Source organism: Falco naumanni, chromosome 17 (assembly GCF_017639655.2).
Source record: "Falco naumanni isolate bFalNau1 chromosome 17, bFalNau1.pat, whole genome shotgun sequence".
Classification (NCBI taxonomy): Eukaryota; Metazoa; Chordata; class Aves; order Falconiformes; family Falconidae; genus Falco; species Falco naumanni.
Window position 1 is genome coordinate 854,451 of NC_054070.1, and position 13,573 is coordinate 868,023.

General features: G+C 55.8%; 1 protein-coding gene across 2 annotated transcripts in view; it reads right to left on the reverse strand.

The window, feature by feature from the left end:
• Positions 1-373: 373 nt before the first annotated feature.
• The window catches only part of AHCYL1 (adenosylhomocysteinase like 1), a 28,357-nt gene continuing 15,157 nt past the window's right edge, over positions 374-13,573 (reverse strand). The window contains exons 2-17 of one of the 2 annotated variants that reach the window (XM_040616580.1): positions 13,044-13,155; positions 12,540-12,683; positions 11,626-11,726; positions 11,243-11,345; positions 10,470-10,564; positions 9,457-9,563; positions 9,260-9,376; positions 8,979-9,042; positions 7,443-7,531; positions 6,890-6,960; positions 5,367-5,461; positions 5,184-5,282; positions 4,525-4,593; positions 3,246-3,324; positions 2,640-2,760; positions 374-2,500 (exon numbers count right to left, since the gene is read on the reverse strand). In XM_040616580.1, coding sequence (XP_040472514.1) covers positions 2,494-2,500; positions 2,640-2,760; positions 3,246-3,324; positions 4,525-4,593; positions 5,184-5,282; positions 5,367-5,461; positions 6,890-6,960; positions 7,443-7,531; positions 8,979-9,042; positions 9,260-9,376; positions 9,457-9,563; positions 10,470-10,564; positions 11,243-11,345; positions 11,626-11,726; positions 12,540-12,683; positions 13,044-13,155 — 1,473 coding nt within the window. In that variant the 3' untranslated portion in view covers positions 374-2,493. Of the gene's footprint in view, positions 2,501-2,639; positions 2,761-3,245; positions 3,325-4,524; positions 4,594-5,183; positions 5,283-5,366; positions 5,462-6,889; positions 6,961-7,442; positions 7,532-8,978; positions 9,062-9,259; positions 9,377-9,456; positions 9,564-10,469; positions 10,565-11,242; positions 11,346-11,625; positions 11,727-12,539; positions 12,684-13,043; positions 13,156-13,573 lie in introns of those variants that run through there. The other variant, XR_005831289.1, reaches the window with a different exon arrangement.

The following is a 13,573-nucleotide window of genomic DNA, read 5'->3' on the forward strand; positions in this document are numbered from 1 at the left end:
TTGGGAGGGGCAGGAAGGGGCGGGGCCGCCCCGGGGGGCTGCCACAGGGGGCCAGACCCCAAACTGGGGGGGCCTGGAACGAGTGAATCGTCAAATCAAAGGGCTTTGGGGTCCGAGACCCCAAACAGCGGCGGGCTGACAGGGCTCGGAGGGGCGCCGGGCCCCAACACAGGGGCCTTGGTGGGGGTTAAACCGCAAGCAAAAGGGCCCAGAGGGGGTTGGGACCCCAAAACGTGATACTGGGGGGCTCGGGGGGGCCCAAAGCCCATCTGGGGGCTGCCAAATTGATCCCCGGCCTCAGACACAACTCAGGGTTCCCAAAGGATTGCATTCGCTCGCCCTTCCAAATAAACTGCCCACAAGCAAAAGCGTTTCCTTTTTCCTAATAGTTTTAATTAGACTTTAACGATTTATTGCTCATCTGCAAGGATTAATATTGCATTCATTAAAAATCATTCATATACAAAATAAACCTCTCCCTCCCAGCCCGATGCTGCCACCGCCATATCCCCGGGCTCCCCCCCCTCCCCCCCCAACATGGCTTATACAGAGATGGAGCCCTTATGCCAAGGTTCGCCCCTAACGTGGGTGGGAAAGGGGGGGCCTGTGACCCCCAAGCACGGGGAAGGGGGGAACACTCTTGCTCCCTCCCTGCAGACGCCCACCCGGCTCACTGAGCCAGGCATGAGTCCCCCGTGAAGTTTGAGGGATGCCGGAGGGGACCCTGCAAGACAGGCGGTCCCCGAAATCTGTGGGGACAGCAAGTGACCGTCCAGGGTGAGAAAGGGGAATAGTCAAAGGACAAGGAGGCAGAGGGGAAAAGAGGAGGGTGATCCAAGCCACGAGCATCCCCTCCCATCTTCCTCCCATCCCCTCAAAGGAGCTTTGCACCCCTCGGGAAGCCCCGGCAGGGACCCACCCCCACGGCACTAAGGCAGCATCCCTGGTCCATGGGATGGGGTGGCCAGAGGTGAAGGAGCAGCCCCGGTCACGGGTACCACAGCATCTCCATTATCCTTGTACCGGGAAATGCTGGCAGGGCAGGCAACGGGGGTCCTCCTTCCCTCCGTGCTCTGGCCTTGGCTGGGGGAAGAAAGAGGCAATCTGGGGAGGATTAAAAAAAAAAAAAAAATGCCAACAAGAGAAACCTCACTGGGTTGCAAGGAACTTCCCCCATCCCGGGACAAGCTGCAAGAGATGGAAAAGAGAAACACGTCACCAGCAAGGATGGGGAAGGGGATGGAGGCTGCGATGAGTGGCTGAAACGCACTGCGAGAGGGCAGGGAAGAGCTGAGACAATCCAGCTCGAGGGCCGGCACAGCAGCAGGGAGCAGAGGGCTTTGCGCAGGGGTCTGCGGTGCAGAGGGCCCAGGCTGGGGTATGGGGAAGGCTCATCTCTGCATCTGTCTCAAAACAAGTGAAACACCCCAAAAAAATAAAAAGCCAAAACCCCAGACACCCTTTAAAACCACCCCATGGTTCTAGGTGGGAGCTGGAGCCATTCGGATGCAGCAAGCGCCCGGACTCGGCAGGCAGCCGCATCCCTGACGCTTCCCCCCCTGCTTTAAAACATCTCTTTTAAGGATCAAAAAGGAAAAGAGGAAAAAACAAATAAACAAACAAAAAAAATGTTTTTAACTCAATTAAGGTGCGGTTTGGCTAAAAAAAAAAAAAAACAAAAAACCAACAACCCAAAACCGAAAAAAAAAAAAAAAAAAAAACTAGGAGAGATGAGGATAATGCTGGGTAAGCGACCCCCATCCGAATTCAGATTAGCACCCTGAAAAAGTGAACTCCCCCGTAACCCAGCCGGCCGCCAAACCTGGGCCAGCAACCACCAAACCTGGGCCACCTCAGCGCAGGGACCTTGGCCGGGTTTGGGGACAGTCACCCATTCGCGAGGTGGCCAGCAGGCGCCACTCTGCTCCCAAGCAGCGCTAGGAGCAGGGATCTAGCAGCTAAAACTGGGCTCTTTAAGGCAATTTAGAAGTTGCAGATAATCCACACAAAGAAAGAAACGTAAGATAAGGTAGAACAGCATCTCCGTATCTGCAGGGATCCCGGCCGAGACTAACGCAGGCTGGAAAGGTGAAAAAAAAAAACCCAAAAAAACAAAAACCAAAAAAAAAACCCCAAAACATCGCTGCAGGAATGAACTGCCCTTGGCACATCAGGAAAGGAAAACCCTCTCCGGGAGCCAGGGTTGGGAGCCACCGGCGGCTTCAGCCACATGAAAGCAAGAAGCGAATCCCAGGTTGTCTGCCAAGATCAGACAGAGATGTGATCACATAAAAGGGTGAAACTAAGAAGAAAGAGAGGGAAAAAAAAAAAAAAGTGACCTTAAAATCTGATAAATGTAAAAACAGGTTCCTTGGTTGGTTAAAAAAAAAAAAAAAAAAAAAAAGAAAAAGGTAAACCAAAATAAAAATTATCTTTAAAAATAATCTCTCTAATGTTGCCTTGTGTGGTCTGGTCCTTCATGGGTATGGTCCGTCAGTATCTAGGAGAGAAAGGAGGGGACACAGTGAGGCCATGGGTGCTCGGGGACACAGCTCCTGGGGCCCAGGGGGCAAGGGGATGCCCCCACGGCACCCACTGGGTGGGGAGAGGGCAGCCCCCAGCCCCAGCCAGCAACTGACCTGTAGTAATTGGGTTTGAAAGGCCCGTTTTTGTTGAGTCCCAGGTACTTCGCCTGATCGTCCGTCAGTTCTGTCAGGTGGGCGTCAAATGAAGGCAGATGCAAGCTGGCGACATACTCGTCTGGGAAGGGGGGAGAGGAAAAAGGGGATCAGGGGATGTGCACACACACACCCCCCCGCTGCACTGCCAGGGGCGTGATGTATGGACTCATCATATGGCACGAAAAGGGCCAGGCCACCACGCTGGGTCTGGCTAGGCAGCCCTTGCCATCTGGCCCCACGGATTCACCGCCACGTAAGCCGACGGCAGAGCTGAGCACAAGCCCTGGTGCTGAGCAGGGCTGGATGTGCACCAAAAGGCACAAAGGTTGCACGAACAGCTTCGGAGCAGGCAGGCTGCGGGATAAGGGATGCCTGCCACGCTGTAGAACATTAAGGAAAATAAATCAAACCACCTGCAGGTATTTCAAGGTTGCTTGCTGCCTCCGATGGCTTCCCTGCACTCCTCCTCTCCCTGGAAGTTTTTTCCAGACCAGGTCTGAGTTTCTCCTGACACACAAAACTGCAGGGCAGGGGGGTAAGTGAGCCCGGGCTCCCTTCACTCACCCATCTTCTTCGGCAGCAGGTACACGTCCTGTTTGTAGCGGCCCTCGGGAGCGTTGTAAAGCTCAATCAGAGCCAGAGCCTGCAGAGAGCACAGGGGACAGCCCGCGGACGGTCAGGGACGGCCACCAGCTGGGCAGCGCTGAGCACCCACCACAGCACCAAGCTCTTGGCAGCAGACGGACGGGTTTGGGAGCCTGAGGGAGGGGGCGACCATTCCCAAAATGTCTTGAGGAAAGCCTTCCACCTAAGGGTACATCCCTCTCCGGGTCTCCGTAATCCCTCCACCACCGGGGGAGGACCAGAGAGATCGGATGCCACCCGGATGCCACCCAGCTTTTTGCACCATCTGGGCTTAATGCCCCAGGGAAAACCAGAACACAAGGATGGAGGAGACGGGGAGCAGATCCAATTCCCTTAAACCATACAGCTGCTGCGTCACACGGAAACGAAGGGACTGCTCGTTTTAAACTGGCGTCATTACTCCAAAAAAAAAAAAAAAAAAACCCACGGCCACTCCTTCAGCAGCAAGCAAATTGCATCTCCCCCAAGTGCCGGTTCACACAGCTGAGAGCCAGGTCCAAAACACATCCCTGGCAGTTCGGACCCACAAGCATGAAGCCAAGGAAATTTCCCACCGTTAGCATGGCTGCCCTCCCCCACCATCGCCATCCCCAGCCATCAGTCCCCTCCACCTTTCCAGCCCAGCGGGTTTCCTCCATCGCTCCCTGACCGAGGCTGCTGCTCGCACAGCCAGCACCGACCGCAGATCTCAGAGCGGAGCCAAATTTAATCACCATTTTCTTTGGAAAGGCAGAGTCATGACAAACAGTGACAAGCCGCGTCCATCCAGCTGAGCCAGCGCTGATGCTGGGGAGCATTTTAACCACTGACCTCCGCATCCCCAAAATTCACCCCGGGGTTTTTTTTTTTTGTGCTGTTGAAATCAGAGTCCAGAGACAAAACAAACTCCTGCTTTGAGGTTAGCTTAAAGCCGTGCTAGGGGAGCTCTCCAGTGGCTTACAGCACAGCAGGAGCTCTGCCATGAAGCCTGGCTCGTTTAAAAGCTCTCTCCCAGCTGTAAGCAAACCAGTAAGTTCCTGCCACCATTAACTCATCCCAACAGAGAGGTGGTGGCTACAGTACCTCTAGCACCGGTGCCATCCCAAGGACCCGTCCAACTGCATGTTCCCAGCTTCTTCCAAACCACCCCCACCCCAAGGCTCATGCAAAGCCCCGGAGCATCCTCCACCCCTCACGCCCCACCCCGAAGCCTACGGACCTGAGTGGTGGCCGTGATGGAGAGAACGAAGGTGGGAACCGTGGAACAGCTCAGGTTAAGAAGTCGGCCCTAGGAGACAGCAGGAGGAGTTGGCAGAGAGCTGAATTTGCCACCAAACCAAACTGAATCTCGAGACAGGATTCACCTCTACCCCCTCTGGGGCAGAGGGCAACCCCAGCACAGCGATTCAAGAGCCACCTACACGATCAGAGCATTCAAACTCTGCCTCATTTTCCACCCTAACCCTTAGCTTTAAGGCAGGGAAATTTTGTGGTCCCTAGAAAGAGCCAGTCCCTCCTACTGCCAGAAGAGCTCAAGTGCGAAGAGAACACACCCAGCCAGTTTGCTGCATGGGAAAACCTGCCAAAGCCAGGAGCAGATGGCGTTTGGCTGATAGGGATGGCTCCCAGCTCGGAAGAATGGAGCCAGATGGCACCTCTGTGGCTGCATGTGGTACACGGTACCTCCCTCGCCTCAAGAAAACGAAAAAAAAAAAACGAAAAAAAAAAATAAGAAAAAAGAAAAAAAAAATCAAGAAACCCTTTCTTGAGCTCTGATCCTCCTCCTAGCACCCTTCCACCTGGTTAAATCTCTGTTACAAACTCTGGCACGCAGCGATAGCGGCCCAAAGCAATGTCGCGGCACAGCTCTCGGCGCACCTCGGCCAGCAGCACCACCCGCTTCCCATCCGGCCAGATGACATGGTCCACTTGGGAGCGGACCCGCTCCCAGGTCAGCTCCGGGGTCCGGAGACTGGTCTGCAAGAGCAGGAGGAAAAGGCTGGAGTCAGCGTGGGAGGACGGGGGGGTGGACACAGCCATCGAGGCCGCAGGCAGACTCACCACATCGATCTCCGTGTTGGAGTGGCCCATGTTGCACACGATGCAGCTGTTCTTCATCCGATCCAGGTGTTCCCTGGTCACAACGTTCTTGTTTCCTGCAGGCAGAGAGGGCACAGATGAATCCAAGGCAGTGCAAATATAACCCTCCAATTCCTCCTTCCCTGCGCTTGAGTCACAGCAGCTCAGCTTGGGGCAACATCAGATCAACTTTCCACAAGGATGAGAGCCCACCTGGCTGTGACGGCAGAGAAACACACGGGATGAACACTCATTTTTGGTCCCATGAACCAACCAGGCTCTAGGAGACCCCAAAATACCCTTAGGACACACATCTCTGATCACAGAATGGGCCTGGACGGGACCTCTGGGGATCAGCTGGTCCAACCCCCTGTGCTAAAGCAGGTTCACCTAGATCAGGTTGCGCAGGATTGCGTCCAGGCGGGTTTTGAATTGTCTCCAGAGGAGACTCCACGACATCTCTTGGCAGCCTGTTCCAGCGCTCTGTCACCCTCAAAGGAAGGTTTTACCTCATATTCAGGTGGAGCTCCCTGTGCTGCAGTTTGTGCCCGTTGCCCCTGTCCCTGGGCACCACTGAAAGGAGCCTGGCCCCGTCCTCCTGACACTCCTGACACTCTTTGTAGACATCCATAAGATCCCTCTCAGTCTTCTCCAGGCTGAACAGCCCCAGCTCTCGCAGCCTGTCCTCGCAAGGGAGATGCTCCAGCCCCCTCATCGGCTTTGTAGCCTCTGCTGGCCCCTCTCCAGCAGTTCCCAGTTCCTCCTGAACCGGGGAGCCCAGCACCGGACCCAGCACTGCAGATGTGCCTCCGCAGGGCAGAGCAGAGGGGGGAAGGATCCCCTCCCTCCAGCTGCTGGCCACGCTCCTCCTCATGCACCCCAGGGTCCCACTGGCCCCTTGGCCACCAGGGCACAGTGCTGGCCCATGGGCAACTTGCTGCCCCCCAGCACTCCCCAGGTCCTTCCCCGCAGCGCTGCCTCCAGCGGGTCAGCCCCAGCCCTTACTGGTGCATGTGGTGGCTCCCCCCCAGGTGCAGGACCCTACGCTTGCCATTGTTGAACTTCACCGGGTTCCTCTCTGCCCAACTCCACCGCCTGTCCAGGCATCACTGAACGGCAGCACGGGCTCCTAGTGACTCAGCCACTCCTCCCAGCTCTGTATCATCAGCAAACTTGCTGAGGGTGCACTCTGTCCCTTCAACCAGGTCACTGACGAGGAAACTGAACAGGACTGATGTCCCAACTTATTCACTGATGAATGACTAAGTTGAACAGGTGATGTCCCTCCTCCCAGGGGCTGAGGACTGTGGCCAAACAACAGACTAGGGGGGCAGGAGGAAAAGTTCTTGCCAGAGCACAGCTATTGCTCTTGTAAAACCAGCAGCACACGGCAGCAAAGCGTCCTCCATCCCCAGCTCCCCCAGAGCCCTTGAGACCCCCACTTTGGAATGACTGCTCCTTCTCAGACTGCTCCAAGGCTCACCCACGACCTTCTCCATCCCTACCTGTGCAGGTGATGACGACATCCACCTGACGGATTACTTCGCTCAGCTTCACCACCCGAAATCCGTCCATGCTGGCAAAAAAGGGAGAGAGGGACCACGATGAGGAGGAGAAGCCTGTTCCCTCTGCCCCAGGCTGGGAGGGCTCTCAGCGCTGTATTGCTGCAGCAGCTCCGAACTGCTCACGCAGCAGCCAGGCTATCCTTCCACACCCCCAGGGACGCCAGATGCGCGAGGAAGGGCTGTGCAAAAGATGTGGCGTCAAACCTGCTCTCACAAATGCTGGAGGAGCCAGGGGAACATGCGGAGCATAAAGCTAGCCCTGCATGAACCCTCCAGCAGCCTTCCCAAGGCAGCTGGGGCAAAAGTGTCTACTGCTTGGTACCCCACCAGCCCTGAAAGCTGCCCCAGCCTTTCCCCATCGCACCCCAAGCAGATGTCTATTCTCAGACATGAGCCACACAGATCCTCCTGCCTCTGTTTCAGCCCCCGTCAGGGTTTGAAGGAGGCCAGAAGCAGATGAAGAGATGCTCACAAGCAGCATGTAACATCTTACCAAGCTTGGAGAGCGCAGATGGGGTCGATCTCCGTGACGTACACAATTGCTCCCAGGGCTTTCAGGGCAGCGCAGCACCCCTTGCCGACCTGCCAAAGCAAAGCGTCTGTGTGAAGGTGAACACTGGGCACGCCAAGTGCTATAACCCCTTCCCTAGAACAGCCCAAGCGCATCCCGGACTGGGAGATGCTCGTCCCAGCCATTTGCCTGACGCCAGGAGCAGCTCAGCAACATCAATAGCCAGTGGCACTTCTGCTGCAAGCCCAACTCCCCCTCCAAGGCCACCAGGCCTCCAGCAGGGCCACCAGCTGGCAGCAGCTCTCCAAAACCAACATGCTCGCAGCCTGCACAGCCCCCAGCATTGCAGGAGCCCTTCTGAGCTCTCCTCCAAGAGGAGATTAAAGCCAGCCTGGATAAGCACGCACTTCCCCCACCTGCCTTTGAGCCAAGTGTTTCTGTGGCATTCAGAGCTGCCCTGCACTGATCAGGGGACAGATCCTCCATCCCATACCCCCCACAGAAGCATGGGGGAGAGCAGAGCTCCTCTAACAGCATCTCTGGCTATCCTCACCATAAAAATAAACTGAAGTCTGGCTTTCCACGCCACTTACCCACACTAACACCCGGCTAAGCTGTGCCCATGCTCAGCCCCGTTTTCTGAGCAGCAAGATGCTGCCAGGCAAGAAACATCTCCAGAGACACCTTCACTTATCGCTCAGCTCTGACCTCAGGTCTACGGAAAACAGCCAGGCAGGGCAAACTGGGACTCCAGCCCACATCCAAAGGGGAAACCAGTGAAGGTGGAAGGATTCCCTTGTTTTGAAGGAGTCCAGTAAAACTCAGGACAGGCCTTGGAGACTACAACTCCCAGCACAGCTCATTGCTGGAGAATCAGAATCAGATGCCACCCTGGAGCGCCTGGGGAAGAGCCAGGGCAGCCTCTCGGTCGAGCAGAGCTGGGCTCCACTGGTGTCTAAATAAATTAGTAAGTGTGCTCCTGCCGGGAAGAGAGCACTTGCAGCTACTGCCAGGCCCTTCGCAGCGCGGGAAGATAAACACCCACGCAGACAGTGCACAGATGGAGGGAAGGTGTCAACTCCCAGCTCCATGCTCTTCCAGGGCAGAATCATTTACAAGTTTGTGATACGATTCCTCTCTGCCAGAACATTATCCCCCAGCGAGATGCAGCCTGCCCCTCCACCTCCTCTGTCACAGGCTCAGCGACAGCCGGGCTGGATGCTGAACTCTGTCCAGGGACAGCAGATGGGAGCACCCATGGGTAGTTAAAATTCAAGGCCAGCGCTCCCAGCAACTGTTGTATTTGCAGCCCAGCTAATCTGCGGGCAGACTGGGAAATCTGATGCTTGTTCTCCAGCCTCCCAGCAGGTTCCAGCAAGATTTCCCTGTTAATTGCTCACCAGGTTTGATCTGCTCCTATATCAAGGGCAAGTGGTCTTTGCACAGGGAAGAAGCAGGATGCTGAGCTCAGGGGGAGGCTGACTCACAGCTCCACCGACTGCCGCTTATGAAACTCACCTCCCCATAACCACAAACCACCACTTGCTTCCCTCCAAACATCACATCCGTGGTCCTCTTCAGGCTGGGGGACAGAGAGAGACCTGTGTTGGGATTAGTCAAGCGCACACCGCTGACGGCACAGGGCAGTGCTCTGCTGTAAGAGCCCCCCCAAAACCAGGTCCTGCAAGCACACAGCAAGGGCAAAGCAGCAAAGAGCCCAACCTCTGCTCAAGAGGAGCTGGAGCCAAATCCACTGGTGCGAGAGTGAAAGTGGGGATGGGAAGAAGGGTTGGACTCACCCGTCGAGGATGGATTCCCGGCAGCAATATAGGTTATCAAATTTCTGTTTGGTGACAGAATCGTTCACGTTCATGGCTGGGACACACAGCTTCCCGGCCTTGGAGAGCTGGTACAGCCTGCAAGAGGACAAGCAGGTCAGAGCAGAGAACGGCAACTCAATAAAGGATGTCCAGATCAGCCTTCCCAAACTTCCCACCTGTGCACACCGGTCACGCTCTCCTCCACAATTCCTCGGATCTTCTTGAATACGTTGGGGTATTTCTTATAAACCCAATGGGTCAGGTCCCCACCGTCATCCAGGATCTAGAGAACAGGCAAGGAAAAACATAGAGCAGTCAGGCCTTCCACTGGGAAAAGCACTCACTGGGAACAGGATGGGGGGGAAAGAAGGAAAAAAAAAAAGAAGAAGAAAAAAAAAAGAGATGGAGAGCATCTTCAGGCACTAATGGAAGGCTGTTTGGGCAGAGGCCTGGGGGCCAGGACTCCTGGGTTCCCCTAGTTGCCAGCAACTTGGGGTCTCCTCCAAAAGATAGAGGATTTCTTACCCCCTGCGTGGAGCTGATGGATCCTAACAAGGTTTTCTGCCCCCGCTATTGCTCTGCAGCCTGGAAACGTGACCACAGGCAGTACTAACTAAACAGGCTGAGATCAGAAGGACGCCACAACATTCATGCCCTGAAAGCAAAGAGTTGAGAGGAAAGGCTGCGGGAGCTGTCACGGCCCACTGATGCGTGCTGTTGCTTCATTAGTGACCACGGACCATGCATCAAGGCAGTGAGAGGTGTCATGTGCTTTCAGCCAGGGAAAGGCCCCCCGCAGAGAGCCCTCCTGCGCTGTGGGAGAGGGTGGATGGGATCCGTCTCAAGAGAGGAGCTGTTGGGGCAGCTCCCATAGGGGTGACCCTGGGCAGAAAGAGGTCTTGTAGTTTCTCAGCTTGCTGGCAGCTCCAGCAGAAGATGGTACATCCCAGTGGCATGGGAGCAACTCAGGACATCATCTCTGCAGCTCCTACAACCCTCACGGCTGCCCCCAACCCAGCTCCGGCTGCCATTCTCCAGGATCCCCACTTTAACAGAGGCTCAGAGGCTTTTGCAAAGCCAGCAGGTGCCCAGGCAGCCCACGGGCTCCCAGGGACAGCCCCAGAGAGGGGTGAGGAGCACCCAGTGACCACTCCAGAGGAACAGGAAGGGCTGGAAGAAGGCTCATTACCATGTTGGCCTGCCAGCCATCTACGTTAACACAGCGGTCAATGCACCACCAGAAGTCATCCTCTGACTCCCCCTTCCAGGCGAACACGGCAACACCTAGGAGAAGAGGAGCATCCTTGGCATCTGCTGAGCTGGGCAGAGCTCCCTCCTGCTTGGCCAACTCAGGAAACGGCAGACAGGAGGGCCAAAGGGCCACACAGAGATCAAACCGCGGCCCACAGCAGGATTAGACCTGTTCATCCCTCCCTAAAAGATACTTGCTCCAAACCATCCCCCAGGGACAAGGCTGCAGAGCCAGGAGGGGCTGGAAGGGCACTGCATCCCCAGGCACTGCATCCCCAAGGCACTGCATCCCCAGGCACTGCATCCCCAAGGCACTGCATCCCCAAGGCACTGCATCCCCAGGCACTGCATCCCCAGGCACTGCATCCCCAGGCACTGCATCCCCAGGCACTGCATCCCCAGGCACTGCATCCCCAGGCACTGCATCCCCAAGGCACTGCATCCCCAGGCACTGCATCCCCAAGGCACTGCATCCCCAAGGCACTGCATCCCCAGGCACTGCATCCCCAGGCACTGCATCCCCAGGCACTGCATCCCCAAGGCACTGCATCCCCAAGGCACTGCATCCCCAGGCACTGCATCCCCAGGCACTGCATCCCCAAGGCACTGCATCCCCAAGGCACTGCATCCCCAAGGCACTGCATCCCCAGGCACTGCATCCCCAGGCACTGCATCCCCAGGCACTGCATCCCCAGGCACAGCTGTACTCACCAGCTTCTGCCAAGGCAGCCGCCACTTCATTCTGGGTGGAATAGATGTTACAGGCGGACCAGCGGCACTGTGCTCCCAGCGCACACAGCGTCTCGATCAGCACCTGCGAGAGAGCAGGGTGAGCGGCAGGCCCGGGGGAGCGGTGATGGGCACACGGCGCAGGGCCCCGGGCACAGCCTCGTGCAACAGGCAGACAGGAACCGAGCGGCTCCAGCAAACGTTGCCCTGGGGAAATGCAGGCAACAGAACTTTTCCAGAATGTTTCCAGAAAAGTGGAGGTGCTGCCTCTGATACCCCGAGGCTGGGAAGCTAAGGGACTTTCCTCCCCAGGGAACAACCAGTCCCTTCCACACCCCAGACACCCCGAAGAAGCAGCCACTCACCGCAGTCTGTGCTGTGATGTGGGTACAGCCCACGATTTTAGCTCCAGCCAAAGGCTTCTCCCCTTGAGCTCGTTTCCTGAGTGAAATCAGAGCAGACATGTCTGCAAAAGGAAGAGAAGGGGGTTAATGATGGCTTAGTGCAGAGAGGCCCCCCTCTGCCAGAGCTGCTGTCCCTTCTGGGGTCTCACAGGCTACATCCAGCCACACAGGTTTTGCTATAGTCATTACACAGCTGGGGAGAAAAACTCCTCATCCCTGGCCTGGCAGGTCTGTCCCAAATGGAACCAAAACACCAGTGTCATTTGTCACTTGATCATGTAACGAGAGAGGTCTGGGTCAGGCGCTGCCCAAAGGCAGTTAAGAACAGTCACCAGCCCCGCAGCAGAACAGCATCAAGGAGAAGCACCTACAGAAGATGAAAACAGTGCTGCCACATCCCAGGAGAGCGGCTCTAAACGTGCCTGGATGATCTTTCCCTTCCACAGCTTTGGCAGCATGTGTCTCAAAGCAGCCCAAAAAGCAAAGTTACCCAATCACCCCACTGGAAACGGTAACTCAGCTTCCCGCAAGCCCCAGGGGACGGGCTTGGGACTGTCAGTTTTCATGTCTCTGTAGGTGTTGTCTTTGCCCACTGATTGCAAAATGTCTTTGCCCATTGAGGTTTCTCATGCAAAGCCACCAGAACATTAAACCCTGCAAAAGTTCTGCTGCTGTCAGAAAACAGATGCCACACATTTTTAACGTCTGCCGTCACATCTAGCTCTTCCCCACATAATCTGCTGATTTGCTGGGGGAAAGGACAGCGTGGCCAAGGCTGTAGCATGAATTGCGGGAATGACCATGGCTCAGCTCCTGGACTCCAGCAAGCACAGCACCCAGCTGCAAGCCCCACGAACTCCATCCTTCACTTTTACCTTGTTCAGCGATCTCGATCTCCCGGCGCCCAAACTCTGCCTGCTTGATGTTCTTCACACAGAAATTGCTGCTGCCTTTGGAGTTGGTTTGTTGTTTCTCTCGGGGAGACACCTCATCATCAGAGCTGTCTGTGTAGGAGGCAGCTAAAGCCAGGAGAGGAATGCATGTTACCCCAGGTCTGAGGAGGCCAGGCACCTCAGGTTTCTGCTGCATTTCACTTCCCAGCTTTCATACACACACACACTCACGGCTCAAACTACAAATCTCCTAAGGAAAACCAATATCCAGAAGAAATTCTGCACACTTGTTCTCTAGAGATAACTGGGTTATCAACTGGTAATCAATGCCTGAGCTTCAGGAACCCCCAGAATTATCCCCTCCACGTCTGAGTACAACACAGCAGTATGGAGCATCCTGAGATGCTGCACGAGCAGCGCGCTCACAGTGGCACCAGCGCTGGACTTGGGGGAGGACCACGCACGGACGAGGAGCCTGGGACCTACCAGAGCTGTAGCTGTCGGTGGAAGACTGCGAGATGGAGCGGGACAGGGACCGACGGCCCGTCTTGGTTGGGAACTTGGTGAACTCCTGCATGTCATCTGCAAACTGGATTTGCTGAGAAGTGCAAAGGAAGAGAAGTGCTAAATCAATAGGTGCTCCTTACGGCACGGCATCTTTCCAGGCTATACGGGCCTGCGGCTTCCTTCAGTCTACCCTGACTGTTGTAATCTCAGAAATGGCCATCATCAAACGAATCAAGGAACAGATCTGTGGCTACAGACGCCAAAAAATGAAACCCCCTCCTCTGCCTGATCATCTCTGTCACCAGAAGGGTAAGGCAGACTTAACACCTGAAAATAAAAAGAGCACCCAGCGAGGCCTGAAACATCCCCCTTAACCCATCTCAGCTCCCTGACGCTTCTCCAAGAAAGTCAGGCTGCTTGTACAACACAAACACTGGGCAGCCCTCCGGACAAACCCTGCGCAGAGACCCTGCCCCAACCGGTCCCAATGGATTTCTGCCCCAAAACTG